Below are 14,490 nucleotides of genomic sequence, written 5' to 3' on the forward strand. Positions count from 1 at the left end.
GATTTCTACAGCTCAGCTCAGATGTTCAGACTAAGATAAAAGTCACAAGGCTAGGAGGGCATCCCTACCAGCACCCTCTGTACTTTTGCACATCACACATCACATCTTTTCCAGGATCTCATGGTACTGTTTAGGAAAGATGTAGGTTCAGACTTACATACAAATGCTGAATTGAACATATAAACACTAACATACATACTTACATCATTTCCTCTTCATCTGTTCATCCAAAAAAAATAATCCAGAAAAATAGTAATAATTAGGTTTATAGACTTGCTGATCTAATAATATAATCTTATTTTAGTTTAATTATTTTTTGTTGTGTTGAACCTCTTGTCTTTTTTTGCTTTCCTTCTGTCAGTTTTTGCTGCTGTTTCTTAACCTTTACAATCCTCCTCCTCTCTTGTTTTCTCTCCGTATTCTGTAGTGTTTGCTTGTGGGCACAATCTTTTGTTCTTCTTTCGTTTTTGCTTTGCTCTTTTCTTTTGATCACTCATCACCTTTTCCTTTCTCTTCACTCCTTTAGATTTTCAACCTGATGAAGTTTGACAGTTACACAAGGTTTCTCAAGTCTCTGCTGTACCAGGAGTGTATGCTGGCAGAGGTTGAGGGCAGACCATTGCCTGATCCTTACCACATCCCAAGCAGCCCCACCTCCAAACACAGCACCACTGGGTCTGACCGCTCCAACCTCTCTACACCCAAGAAGGTAATTCAACAAAAAGCTTTCTACCCTGCAATGCAACAGAGCTTAGTTTGAAACAAAAACTTTGTTCTTAACTTTTAAAAAAAACAGTGTGGTTTGGACCCTCCTGATAGACGTAGAAGGTCACGGGAGTTTGTTGAGGCTACTGTGATCACATTTATTGTAAAATTCAAATGGGATCCTTTTGTTATTAAGGATTGATAGAAATTGTGGGCCAGGGAATGTGAACTATCTTGAGCACGTCAGAAAAATAACTTGTGGGCTAAAATATCAGCAGCTGTCTTGTGCATTTGCACTTTTGTGTACTGTAATGGGATTACAAGAACTATTTTTTCTGATTATTTGTGTACTTCTGTATGTTTTTACCAGTTTGTGCTCTTCTTTGTTTTTGTTTGTGTCATACAGGAGGACAAAAAGAGCAAATCGGGTCGATCTGTAAATGAGGACAGAGGAGATGATTCGGGAGATCGGAAGAAAGGGATGTTTTTCTCTTGGTCCCGAAACAGGAGTTTTGGCAAAGGGCCCAAGAAACGAGAGCTGACAGACTTTAACTACAGTCAGTCTTTTTCTTTTTTTCCATTGAATTCCTGCAGATTAAGAGTTTTCAGGAAGGAAAACATATTTCTAGAAAATGTCAGTTGCCGTACAGTTACTTTTTCATCATAAAGGTCACCGAAAACTGATTGTGTGCAGATCCCAAAAAGCTGTTTGCATTTGACATTCTAAAGAACTTGCTAAATTAAACATATAGATAAAACTCATTTTGTCTTTTCCCTCTTTTCTACATAAGCTCGATTATTGCTGTCAATTTAGGTTTGAAATGATTGTGTCTGTTTTTTTTCTCGACACGACTAATGATATTTTTGGTTTGTTTTTTTATTAGACTTTGCTGGCAGCAATGGGCGCCGTGAGTCTCAGGGTTCGCTGTCTTCAGGAGCCAGCCTGGAGCTTGGGACGTCAGGGTTGGGAAGGAATGAGGTCAGTCTGGAAAGAAACATGATCAGATGCGTATCAGCATGGAGCGGCTTCTCCTTTAAAACTAAAATAACAACTTTTTTTTTTTTAATCAGAGTTTTTACTTTTCACCTTTTTCTTCTTCTCCCAGGGTGATGTTTCTCGTAGTGCATTGTCAGTGTCAGCAGAGCGAGGAGGAGGCGGCGCCCCCTTCAGGCAGTGTAATATAACATTGCCAGATGGCTCGTGTTGCTCTGTGCCACTGAGGGCAGGTGTGTCCATCAGAGACCTGCTGTTGGGCATCTGTGAGAAGCTCTGCATCAACCTGGCAGCTATAGACCTCTTCCTGGTTGGAGGGGAGAAGGTAAAACTCTGTTAGATATGGTTCAGTCTTAAAGATCCTTTTTTTCAAAGCTTCTATACAAATCAAAAATAATTCCACATGACACAAACGAACAAAAGTAGGTCTGGCTTGGTTTTCTTGTCTGTTTTTAATTAACATGGGGCTCAGGATAAACTAATTAGCTTCCAGCCTAGTAGTTCATCCTCACTTTATAAAACTAGCATATTACTCTATTTAAAGATAATGTTTTGGATTCATGGTGAACAGCTTTAATACTTTTATTCACTCTCAAACAAAGAAGCAATTTGTCAAAATGTTAGAAATACCATACATCAACTTCCTATGTTCAAAGCGTGTCAGGTACTTTTTTTTAGCTTGTTGTGAGCATGGCGATTTTTACCTAAAGAAGCTACAACTGTCAACCTTTATGACCATGCAACTAGCCGGATTTCTTTAATGATTGATGTGCTTATTTTTCTGTTTCTCAGCCACTTGTTTTGGACCAAGACTGTATGACTCTGTGCTCTCGGGACCTCAGACTAGAAAAGCGCACCCTGTTCAGGTACAGTACAAAAACAGTTCCACATTGGCGCATTCTGACTTTAAAAGCTTGGTTTACATTAAAGTTGCTATTTCAGAATGGTAACTCTGTATTCCTTTAATCTAGACTGGACTTGGTTCCCATCAACCGATCAGTGGGTCTGAAAGCGAAGCCTACGAAGCCGGTGACTGAAGTCCTGAGACCTGTTGTGGCCAAATATGGCCTGCACCTTTCTGACTTGGTGGCACGCATTGTAAGTCACTCCTCCTCAGACTGCAGAAAGGCATGTAGGTAATGATATCAAACTCTTATTGAATTTGTGTCTGTGTGATGCAGAGTGGAGAGTCCGAGCCTTTAGATTTAGGTCTTCCTATTTCCAACCTGGACGGCCTTCGAGTGGTATTAGATGTAGCAGAACATTCTCCTGGAAAAGGTGAGGAACACATACACACACACACTCTCCTGTAAATACCAAATGTGAAAACTGTCTCATTTCTTATTCCTTTTGCATGTGTATCTGTACGCCGGTGTTGTTCAGCAGACAAACAGAAAGTAGCTCCCTCTAAGAGTCACCTCCCGGCTTCTACAAGCAGAAACCAATCAACAACAGTAAGATCTCCTACAGCTTCTTATTTCCAATTTCTTGCTCTGGAATGTTCCATAACCCACCGAATGTCTCCACTGCCTGGTTGATGATATCACGCTACTAAGTGTCTCTGTTGCTGTCTTCAATCACCCATGTCTGTTTGCAATGTGGTACAAATGTGCAGGTGTATTATGTGGCTGTGTCTGTGTCTATGTGGACTGTTGCTGTGGGGCAGATAACCTCGTCACACTGTCAGGGTTCCTAATGTTCCATTACTGTGGTCTGCCTGTGGCCAAATGCATCATCAACTTTTCTCTCTGGTTTCTGGTTCTCTTTTTTTCCATAACAAACCCACCCGCTGGGCAATGTGAGCTCGTGTTCATAGAGCTTTTGCCGGGTATCGGAACCTCAAAAACTCACTCTGGGCACTTGAAGGGTTGTAGTTCGTGGTGGCAGTAGAACTTTAACTTGCTGTCTGGGTTTCTTGAAGCTAGTGGGGTTTGATGACCAGCTGAAGTGGTCATTCATCGCCTTCCTTATTGATTCTTCAATCTTTAGTAGTGCAGCTTTAAGTAGTTGATAGTTGGTCCCTCTTGTGTTGTGGTGTATGCTACTGTTAGCCTACACGTTGATGATGCTTAGTGCACACAATGGACATTATGGCTGTCTGAATGGAACATCTCAGCTGTCTTTGATCAACTGCATATGTCTGAAGTTTTTCCAGTACCTGTCATTGATTCTTTATCGCAAAACAGCCGATGATTTGATCCCATTTAATTGTTTTTCAAACACCCCAAATCAGTGAAACTCGTGTCAATCACTGCCCATTAAATTGTTTTTACAAGGAACCAGAACTCTAAAAATATTAAGCAAAAAAAGATTTTTAACACAAATTCGAGGGTAGCTCGTTGTAAAGCGCTGCACTACTTGCAGTTCTTCTGCTACTTTTAGATCTCTCCCTAGAAGTTCCCTTCTGACCCCTTGCACGTGCCTGCCGACAGTATCACCATGGAGCTCGGACAAAAATGGAAATCAAAACTCAACTTCTGTGTCAAACAACCATGTCAGGTAATGCCAGACTCTGGCTCCGACCCACAGACCATCGAGTATTTTCCAGACCCGCAGTAACCCTGAAGAATTCGGTCAGAAGCACAAAAAGGAGCATGCTCCTCATTGTGTCACATCTAGTAGTTTATGGTGTATAAATTGTGTCCCCCAGGGTCAGGCCATCCATGCTCTGCTACAATATCCTGAGGTGTTAAAAGGAGAACTTTGGATGGAAAAACCTAAAATGTGGTGCCTGTCAGCTTTGTTCTCTATTCTAGACAAACATGTCAAATCCTGACAAAATCCAGTGCACGTTGGAGAAAGCCAGATGCGAGTACTCAGAAGGGAAATTTTTAGGAGTGATTTAAATCTACCAGAAGTGCTGGAAGTGTTGCAGCACTTTACACAGAGACAACTCGGATTTTTGCTTTTTATAGCCAGAGTTTTGAAACCTTTTGATCACACATCTTATTTACAACTTGTCACCCTCCTCACCATCAGTAGTACTGGTCCCCACTTGTTGTCATTACTGTTTCCCATACTTCCACAATGATTCATCAGGGCTCTAATGCCCTGCTCCGCTCTCCTTGTGGCTCCCAGGGGGAGGACAGGCCTTCAGGGAAAGCCGGTTCAGCCCATCCCCAAGGGGAAAACGGCAGGGCTGGGCCCAGCCTTGACACAAGCAGCCAGCCCTTGCCCAACCACTCTCTCTCTCTCCATAAGGCTCCGGAGAAAAGAAAGCAGAAAAAGATTAATATAGACGAAGCTGAAGGTAAAGACTGAACAACCTCCCTCTATCTCTCTCCTTTGTTTCTGTAGCTGTGTGGCTGTGATTACATTAACCCTTTTGCCTGTCTGCGATATTACAGAAGCACCAAATGCTTTCAAAGCTAACTATATGTAGCACAGTCACCTCTGCTTATACTGAATGTAGCTTTGACCTGTCTAATTGATTAACACACAATGCTGCATGTTTACTGAATGAAAATGAAAGTGTTTACTGTATTTTTTAAAGATGTTACATGGGTTATAAATTTGTGTAAATGAAAACACTTGTACACACTTTCACGTGTTTGTGTGTGTATGCGCGCTGTGCTCTGTGTGTGCGTGTGTTCCTGCAGAGTTCTTCGACCTCATATCCAAAGCTCAGAGCAACCGAGCAGACGACCAGCGAGGCCTGCTAAACAAAAACGACCTGCAGCTCCCAGACTTTCTGCGCCTGTCACCAGTGGCAACAAACCAGACTCCACCTGCTCCCCACAACCCTGAACCAAGTTGCTCCACCCCTAATTCTCATCACTCCAACAACGGCAGCTTCCCTCGGAGCGGTCACCGGGGCAATAAGGCAAATGGAGGCGACAGGGGAGGAGGAGTAGGCGGCACCCACTTGCTTAATGCAAGCCATCAGTCCCAGAGCTTGGACTCTGGAATGGGCACTGAGAGTGGAAGAGGGGAGAGAAGCAGACCACCTCCTCCATTTCCTGGCACAGTCTCCCCCATCCACCCAAGTCAGGGAGCCCAGCGAGGTCTCCTCCAGGACTCTGGCAGGGGAGAATCAGTCCAGATGCTGGAGGAGGACACTCTTTCCGATCTGACTCTAGTGGGCGAGGGGGACATTAACAGCCCCAGCCTCAACTACGTCACTCCCTCTTCCCTTCCCAGCAAACCCCACCCCCGTCCCAAATCACAAGCACAGGATGGTCGGCCTAGCTCAGGTACACCCCCAGTGTGAACTCTTTAAACTTTAAAGTTTCACCTCCTTTTTTTTTCTTTCCACCTGACTGTAAGCGGAACTGGAGTCCTGCCGGAGTCTGTATGAACTTGACCGCTGTTTGTCTGTTGTTGAACAGTCCAAAATGCATCTAGAGCTCCTCCTCCCATTTAACCAAATAATCCAGTGACTTTCAGTTATAAAGATCACTTTCTACAATTTATTACACATCACAGCATTTTCGCTCAGATCTGTGTAAAAATGCACACAACTAATATAAACAAAATATAGCATAGATCAACAATTAGTTCATTTAGTCAAAGTAAATACGTTGACTTGATTAAGTGCTGTGTGTGCTACATCCCTACTTTGCGTCCAGCAATCCACTGTGAGTCAACAACAGATCTAAGATAAAATATGTCAGGCACACAAAGTGAGGAAGAACGGATGCATTAAGCTTGAACAGAACTTCTCCCTAGAACTTTGTCTGCATGGTGTGCATCTGTGTGAACTTTTGAGCAGACTTGCTGTGGATTTCTTTCTGGAGACGAAAACTTGAGGGCAGGTTGAGGATGAAATGGTTATAGCCGGTGCCAGACTTCATCCTCTAGCCCCTCAATGTACAGATTCTAACAATGCACTTTAGCCAATTATAAACAAGACTCTCCACATTTTAAAAAAAAAATAATTTTACTCTCACTTCTTCTCTTTAACTTTTCAAGCAGCCACTGTGACTGCCATCTTTCCAGAAAACAGTTCATATCTATTAAGAGTCAGATCCAGCTGCAGCACATTTCAGATTTACAAGTGAGCCATGTGATATTTGAACTTATTACAAGCTTTTGAGCATGCAGCAGGCTTGATCTCATTATGGGTAGAGTATGCAGAAGTAACATTTACTCAGACTCTCTTTAAAGCACAGCAACTTCTGGGTTTCCACACCTATTCTCTCACCTCAGGCATTTCTCACAGAAAATAAAAACAGGACGCGAGTGCTCGTGCATCCAGTCTTGCATTCTGACCAAACGATCCAGAAGCTTCTGTGGTAGAACAATTCACTCTTCTTCTTCGTCATTTCATGTTCAGTCAACAGATCGATAAGCTGTCGCTTCTGTGCAGAGGCTGTGGTAGAAAGTAGAATTGTACAAATGAGTCAAAACCGTAAAAACTGCCGAAGGTTTTAATATGGCTTCTGTATCATCGAGAGTATATCACTTCATCTCTCCTCCTCTTCAAAATTACCTTCTATCAGTTAAAAGTATTAATTTGTATATAGTCTACTTTGTGAAGCCACCATATTGCTGTAGTCATTGTTGAATTGCAATACTGTTTCTTCAGTTGTGTCACAATAAGAATCAATTCTCCTCTGTTCTGTTCAGCGAACTGTACTGTCTGTAAATAGATCAAATAAATGTTTTAGAGGTTAAACTCTGTGTTGAACTCTTACGTGAGCGACCTCCTTTCTTTTCTCAGAGTTTCAATAATATCCGATTTGTTGGATGTATTTCGAGTGTGCGCCTCTGAGGTTTTCCAGCTAGAAGGCACAAAAATTGGGACAGTGTTAAAAAAAAAATCCCGGAAGAGGGAATTTTTGGGAATGCCATCAAAATAGTGTTATAACTCAAGCAACCTTTTGAGTTTGTTTAAATCTGACATGAGAACTAATATGTGACGTAAAGGCTTTATTTTCACAGTTAAGAAACATTTAATGATAGCATATTTTAATTTTGTAATTAGTCTTTTACTAGTGTTTTATATAGTTGAATTAATAGTTTAACTTTAGTGAAAGATCTGAGCACTTCTTCCACGCCCAGGAAAAAAGTTCTGTTTGTATTTCAGGTCATTAGACTTAAAGTTTTTAAATTCATGAAATCGCTGACAGCTACTCTATTCAAATTCTTTTCTATTACAGCTAAGAAAATACAACAGATCCTTTAGTTGACCTCTGTCTACTTCGCTCCATCTGTATAATTTCTCTCCTATCGTACTTGATATTCCTCTCCTCTCTCTGTTGCCGTGTGTGTGTGTGTGTGTGTGTGTGTGTGTGTGTGTGTGTGTGTGTGTGTGTGTGTGTGTGTGTGTGTGTGTGTGTGTGTGTGTGTAAAAGGACAGGGCTTTTGTTTTGGGGTACAAAGGATTTTTGGAGGACTGGGTTATTAGCTATGCATGGGTTCCCCTCTGCTCAATGCCTTGTTAAGCAAGCTTTATCATGCTGGGCTATTTGGTAGTCACCAAACAAAACCAGGTCCTGTTTCTTCCTCGTACACACACACATACATACACCGATGCTCATTTTTACACACTTCACACATGCATGCGCTTACTTAGAAAGATCGTCTATATCTGTGCATCTCTCACATCACATGAGGATCTTATTCTGTCGTGGTTATCGTTAGAATAATTCTTCATTGTTGTTCGCTGTGTTTGCGTTTCCTCCGGGGTTAACATGTGACGACAGCAGAGACTGATTTTTATTTAACCGGTCATGATCATTTAGAAAAACATGTCTATATTGAAACAGAGAGATGAACTGCAATTGCCTGTTTCACTTTATGCCCACTCTAAATCAAGTTACCGTCCAAGTGAGACGTATGAGGCAGAGGAGTTCTGGTTTTCTAAAGTAGTTACCAGAGGCCTCTGCTGATAGAGTAGACATTGATAAAAGGGATAAAAACAAGCATCTGTGTCTGTGAACATGGGGATAATCTAGTTCTCTGAGCAAACCAATCTGTGGGTGTAATTCTTGTTTTCATAGCACAGGACCTGGTGAGTCCTCTTTTGTCACGCTAACTGGGAAATGTTTGGTTACAGAAGCTGGTATATGAATAATGGGTTTAAATTCAATGGCTCATGCTGGGTCCATGTCCATATGCTAAAAATATTTGCTCCTCATTGTGCTTCTCAAATGAATATAATCATCTTAAACATACTGATATCTAGGCCTGAATTTAAAAGCATCTTAAGGAACACGCTGAAGGACACACGGACATTTTTCTCAGAGTCCCAGTAGTGTTTTTGTTCTATATTATGTTGCAAAACCTTCATTTTATGTTGTTTTTGTTGCATTTGTTGAGTTTGTATGGCTGCTACCTTGGTCAGGTCTCCCCTGTAAGGGAAACTGGATCTCAGTGGGATTTTCAGTTTAAATAAAAGTAAATAAATCTAGACTGGCAGCGAGATGAAGAGAGAAAAACAAGTAAACCCCCTTTTTTTTAAATAGAGCTGGGACAACAAGGACTCCGCTATATTAATGCAGGTCTTGGTCCTAGTTACAGAGCTCCCGAGTCCTAAAGTGTTTCATGTATTTGCTTTATTACGGTATTAATAAGTAATTCAGTGGAATATTCAAAACAGCCCACAATCAATCAAGGCCTTTCACACAGGTATTTTCAGTCACTCTCACTGATTAGACTCTATTCAGGTTTAATTCAGCCAGCGCTCTTGAGAATTATACATCACAGCTGCATATAGGAGTAAAATGGCAAAGGTGCAGTTTCTCCCTAACAAGTACAGAGAAGCTGACAGCAGAGGGAGTGGGCTGTCACATGAATCACATGGGACTGAGAACGGGTCTAATCAGGCAATAAGTGAAATCAGCTGTGTCGGCAAACTCTTGAGTACAACGTGAAAAAAGTTTCTTCGGCTGATGTTTGAAGCTTGATCAAATGCTTCAAGTAATTTAACTTAAAAAAAGTCAAGGGGTGGTGTGGAGTTGCAAAGAGATGAACTACTGGACCACTGCAGCCTGCTTTTCTTGTAAAATGAATCCTGAAAGACTCAAAAGCAAGTTTTTAAACTTCCCATGCTTGTCTTTAGATATTCTTTTTTTGCTAACTGGTGCTAAACACAAAGTTCGACTCATCAAATTCAACTCAACCTTTAACAAATGAGAACGTGTGTCCCTCCTTCTTGTGGCCAGTAGATGGCAGCAGCCCGCATTAAAGTCGGGGTCTTTACACTCGCACAGATGCACACAGAGTATTTGCCATCTAACCATCTTTCCCATGATGTCATAGCCAACAGCCAGCATGGGAATATCTGTCACATTCACTTTGTTTCCTATTGCCTCCCAGCTCTCTCTATCTCTCTCGCCTTCTCTCTGCTGCACACTCTTTTCAAGAAATTCATGGCGTTTTGAGTTTCCTCTGAGTGTTTCCTGCATGTGGGGTGTTTGCAGTGGCATTGAGTGCTTGGCCATTTCTCCTCCATCTCTCCCTCTATCCATTTGTCTTTTAAAAGCAGCCTCTTCCTCCTCAGGTAAAGACAGACATAGGGGAAGAGGAAGGGAAAGAGGTGGAGGGGATTTTAAAATGCCCAACAGAAGGACAACTTCCAACCCACCCATCGCTCCATCACCTCCTCTTCCACCTCCACCGAGACCACCTCTTCGTTCACGCCGCAAATCCAAATCGCCTTCCTCTCGTTCTAACCACATAACTCCAAAACGAGCCTTGGATTTGGACAAAATTGAGCACAGCTGTGACGCAGAAGACGCCAGGCCAACCTGCAGAGGGTCCCTTGACCTGCGAGGCCATCATGGTTCAGAGCTAGACAGGAAATGGGAAGGTGTGGCTTTAGAGCTGCGGTGCCGAGGCAGCAGGATGAGGTCAGCAGTGTACCAGACTTCAGAGCTGCCCTCCATGTACAAAGCCAAGAGACAGGTGGAGCACAGTGAGGGCAAAGGGCAGATCGACCGGAGCAAACTGAAAGCAACTTTTGTTTAAGGAGCCCAGCGTTTGGCTGGTTCACAGACTGTCTGGGCTGCGGTCATTGTCCGTGACTCACACCATGCGGATGTTCTCTACAGCAGCTGAAATATTGTCTCAGTTTGAAAGTGGAGGCTAAGGGCCCAGTGTCAACAACTGTGCAGCTGCTCTCAGACCTCCCTACTGAGGGCTGCTATTAGTGGATGGCAGCCTGAGATTAATCAAAGCTGTGTCCCAATTCCATACTGTGTGCTCATACACAGCATTTACAGCACAGCGGTGGCTATATGCTCACACTGCCGATGTACTAAAGCACAAATACTTATTTCACACTTTTTTCCCACATATCAAATGCCAATATTTTTTCCACTGGCAGCTTTTGGTTGTGGTTTGATTACAAGTATTCACATAAAGCTTTTGATCGTTTTAATGACAATGCATTGTAGAATATAAAGAAGTTGCAATTTAAAATTATTGCTGACTCATTAATATATGATTATCTCTGTGTGCAGTACAAAAAAGTATGAATCCTTAACAGCTACATGGGCTGAACATTGATACTAATGTCACCCTACAGGCTCTAGATGACACTTACTAATGGCAGTGGTCATAATTTAGCTATTATGCCAAACAGACTGTGTTTAAAAGATGGATTTAGCTTCTGCGTCTAAAAAGAGAAACCAGTGCAGATGTCTTACATTTGCATTCTTTCTAACGGCCAGCAGGGGGATGCAAAAGAAGCCCAGTTGTATATAATGTATGTAACAGAAAATGATCCTATAGCTCGCTGAATTTATGGCCTCAAACACTTTTTTTGATTTGATTCATAACCCCATATTTTATTCACAGTAGAAGATAAAAATATATCAATATTTATTTATATTTATAGTCAGAAAATATTAGCTCATTTTGAATTTGATGAAAAGAGCACTGATACTTTACAGACCTGAGTTTCTTACAATTGTACTTTTTCTCAGTTTAATGATTTAATGCTCTGCTGTGGGGAAAAAAATGATTTAGGAGATTTGCAGATCATTGTATTCTGTTTTTATTTACATTTTACACAGTTAGTTACACAATAACTTGAAATTGGGGTTCCAAATAGAGATAAATAGAGAATTAAGGCAGAGTGTCCTCCAGGCTACCTCATGATATGAACTGCAGTGTCCTTGCCTCTTAGTCAGAACCACTTGCTCACTGCATCTCCTAAAAAAATAAAAATAAATAAAAACTGATGGCACAGGTCCAAATACAAATGGAAGTTAACAAACCATTGTGAGCCTCTATAGTGGCTACATCCATTTACTGTGTTGCCACATAATATTTTGCTAGCTAAACTTTGGTTTGATAAAGAGCTGAAAAACGGCTTTCTTTTTTATAATCAGGATTTTGGGATCTTTCCAACAGGACAGATGAATAACAAGATAATAAACAAAAAAAAATCAACAATAGACAAAAAAATCTTCTTTTAAACATTAGTATGATAATTTCACAATCGTATGTACAAAAATAAGACATAAATGATAAAGCTGAGCAATGAATCAGTTCCAACAACAATAGTTATTCAAGCGTCAGAAATATGCTGTTTCGTAAAGTTTAAAAGTCGACCTTCTAAAGTGAAAGTTTGGCTAATGTGATGATTTCCTGATTTCTTTGATGCTATCTAAAGAAAACTCATGATAGGGCTGAAGGGCGGCACATGTATTCTGATTTTTAGTCCCCAGTGAGTCACAGTCTGCAAACATTTCAGACTACATTTCCTACAATGCAGCTTTAGATAACATCATCCAATTATTTACTCAGACTTCACCAAGCTCCTCTAGAGCTCCAGAGAAAAAAAAACTTTACAGATGACAAACTAACCACGGTGAGTGATCGTGTTCATGTGTATAATTTAAAAAATAAATAAATTGGGTGCCATTAAAAAAAATAAAAAAAGAGAAAACCCTAACATCACAAAAAGCTCTCAGAGAGAACAAGTCTCCACCAAGGCAGTTATAAAGGGAATAGTATTGTGTTTTATATATATTACTTTAGTTTTTTATTCTTTTTAAACACTCTTTAAGAAATGTACAGTACAGTAAAAATAATGCATTTTGGGGTGAACATGAGAGAAATGCACTTGTGTAATATGTAAATGGGGTCAGGTGTTAAATGTGCTAAATTTAGATGCATACTAAAATATACCCAGTATAATTTCCTAAATGCTGCTGATACAAACAAAGGCAGTACAACACTGAGAATAGTGATAAAGATAAAAGATAAAAGTTTGACCTCTTCTTTGAGGTCCAAAGTAACATGAGATTTAGTAACATCAGTAACATGAGACTATATTATTCCTTTTACTCAGTTTTCAATACAATCAGTGGCAGTAATAAACACAGTTTATAGTTTGTTTAAAAAAATATTATTATTAATTCTTTGACCTTTAAATCAGTCTTTTGATACCAAAGGAGAGGTTAGAGGTCAAATTTGACATACTGTAAAAAGGTACTTTTGGTAAGCCACAATATGATGACAATACACACCTGTAAGAATCTTAGCTTCTGAGTTATAAAACTTTTTGCCAATTTTTCGACCAATCAGTAAGTTGACCTTGAAGACCTTGGTGGATGTAAGCCAAACTGTAACGAAGTATTAACATGACCCCACTTCAGAGTTCATTCAAAACTTTTCGAGCTATAGTGTTTACAGACAGATGATGACAGGCACGGATGCAGGCAAACTACCAAAAAACTAAACTTAACAACAACAACAACAACAACAACACGACCTCCTCGGAGGAGGCAATTAGGATGCCTAAGGATAAATAAATGTAAGTTGTTGTTCTGGCACCAGCAGTGTGGTTCACCTGTTGTTAGCCGGGCAAATAGCATCATTGATCCTCAGAGGTCAATAGCAGTGGAAGAAGACTGAATACCAGACAGAGCATGCTGCTCTAAGAAAAGAGTGAACCCCATAAAACCTGCAGTTTGTAAAGTGAAACATGCTGAAATTAACGGCAACAATTTTCCACATTTAGCTCAAAACCTTACAAAAACATGTTCTTAACATTTAAAATTGTGTTTTAAATATGAAAAGTTACAAATATTATATTGTCGATATATATTATATGTCGTTAAAAAATGACTTGAAAAAACATGTTTTTGTAAGGTTTTGAGCTAAATATGGAAAATGTTACTGTTAATTTCAGCATGTTTCACTTAACAAACGGCGCCCCATAGACACCCCCACCCCCCACAAACACCTTTATTCCAGGAATAATGGCGCTATAATAATTAATTTAGAGTATTTTGTTTTCAGATTTGAAACTATTTGAGCATTTAATGTCTTTTAATTGGCATTATTCTCCAGAAAGCCTTATGGATTAATTTTGGATTTTCTCAGTTAGGGTTTAGGCTCTACAGATTAGCGTCGAGGCAACACTAATCCCTGTCTGATACCGGACTGAGGGAGAGTTAAGTGAAAGGTGCGCAGACTGTGCTTTTAATCGAATGAACTCCACTGTAAACAATACTCACTGCCTCGGTGGTCTGATGGCGCAGGAGGCAGGGTGCAGTCTGCCGGCGGGGGCCCGGACTCCAAAGGCTATTTTGAAAAGTGAGCCCCTGTACGCACGCACACACACACGCACACGCAGCTGCTCGAAACCATGACAGAAGATGACGGACACAGTTGTCGCGGAGGGACAAGTCAAGTTTAGAGATGGAAAAAAGGTTAATTCCACATATTTGCGTCTCATTTTTCACTTTAAATGTGCTCCCATACCTCTAGGCCAAATACAGGAATCTCCTTTGTGATTTACTTCTTTCCAAACTTCTTCACAGTGGAAGACTCGGTGGGTCGTTCTTCGGAAGCCCTCTCCGGTCGCAGGTTCGTGTCTTTTTTGGCTTCAC

At 40.8% G+C, this 14,490-nt stretch overlaps 2 protein-coding genes across 16 annotated transcripts in view; both read left to right on the forward strand.

Annotated features, from left to right (window-relative positions):
* The window catches only part of rgs12b (regulator of G protein signaling 12b), a 46,268-nt gene extending 35,364 nt beyond the window's left edge, over nucleotides 1-10,904 (forward strand). For 4 of the 10 annotated variants that reach the window (XM_085277827.1, XM_085277828.1, XM_085277829.1 and 1 more), the window contains exons 10-19: nucleotides 527-709; nucleotides 1,112-1,262; nucleotides 1,590-1,684; nucleotides 1,812-2,024; nucleotides 2,492-2,565; nucleotides 2,671-2,797; nucleotides 2,881-2,977; nucleotides 3,083-3,153; nucleotides 4,778-4,949; nucleotides 5,299-7,316. In XM_085277827.1, the coding sequence (XP_085133953.1) occupies nucleotides 527-709; nucleotides 1,112-1,262; nucleotides 1,590-1,684; nucleotides 1,812-2,024; nucleotides 2,492-2,565; nucleotides 2,671-2,797; nucleotides 2,881-2,977; nucleotides 3,083-3,153; nucleotides 4,778-4,949; nucleotides 5,299-5,909 (1,794 nt within the window). In that variant the 3' untranslated portion in view covers nucleotides 5,910-7,316. Of the gene's footprint in view, nucleotides 1-526; nucleotides 710-1,111; nucleotides 1,263-1,589; nucleotides 1,685-1,811; nucleotides 2,025-2,491; nucleotides 2,566-2,670; nucleotides 2,798-2,880; nucleotides 2,978-3,082; nucleotides 3,154-4,777; nucleotides 4,950-5,298; nucleotides 7,317-10,169 lie in introns of those variants that run through there. The other 6 variants (XM_085277838.1, XM_085277832.1, XM_085277835.1 and 3 more) reach the window with 6 other exon arrangements.
* A 3,169-nt stretch (nucleotides 10,905-14,073) lies between these two features.
* The window catches only part of LOC146573196 (protein Dok-7-like), a 28,240-nt gene continuing 27,823 nt past the window's right edge, over nucleotides 14,074-14,490 (forward strand). For all 6 annotated transcript variants that reach the window (XM_085277845.1, XM_085277839.1, XM_085277841.1 and 3 more), the window contains exons 1-2: nucleotides 14,074-14,310; nucleotides 14,422-14,467. In XM_085277845.1, coding sequence (XP_085133971.1) covers nucleotides 14,257-14,310; nucleotides 14,422-14,467 — 100 coding nt within the window. In that variant the 5' untranslated portion in view covers nucleotides 14,074-14,256. The remainder of the gene's footprint in view (nucleotides 14,311-14,421; nucleotides 14,468-14,490) is intronic.

The sequence above is a fragment of the Mchenga conophoros genome, linkage group LG6 (genome assembly GCF_057382185.1).
Source record: "Mchenga conophoros isolate Kocher_MC1m ecotype Shallow Benthic linkage group LG6, M_conophoros_male_GT1.1, whole genome shotgun sequence".
Taxonomy (NCBI): domain Eukaryota; kingdom Metazoa; phylum Chordata; class Actinopteri; order Cichliformes; family Cichlidae; genus Mchenga; species Mchenga conophoros.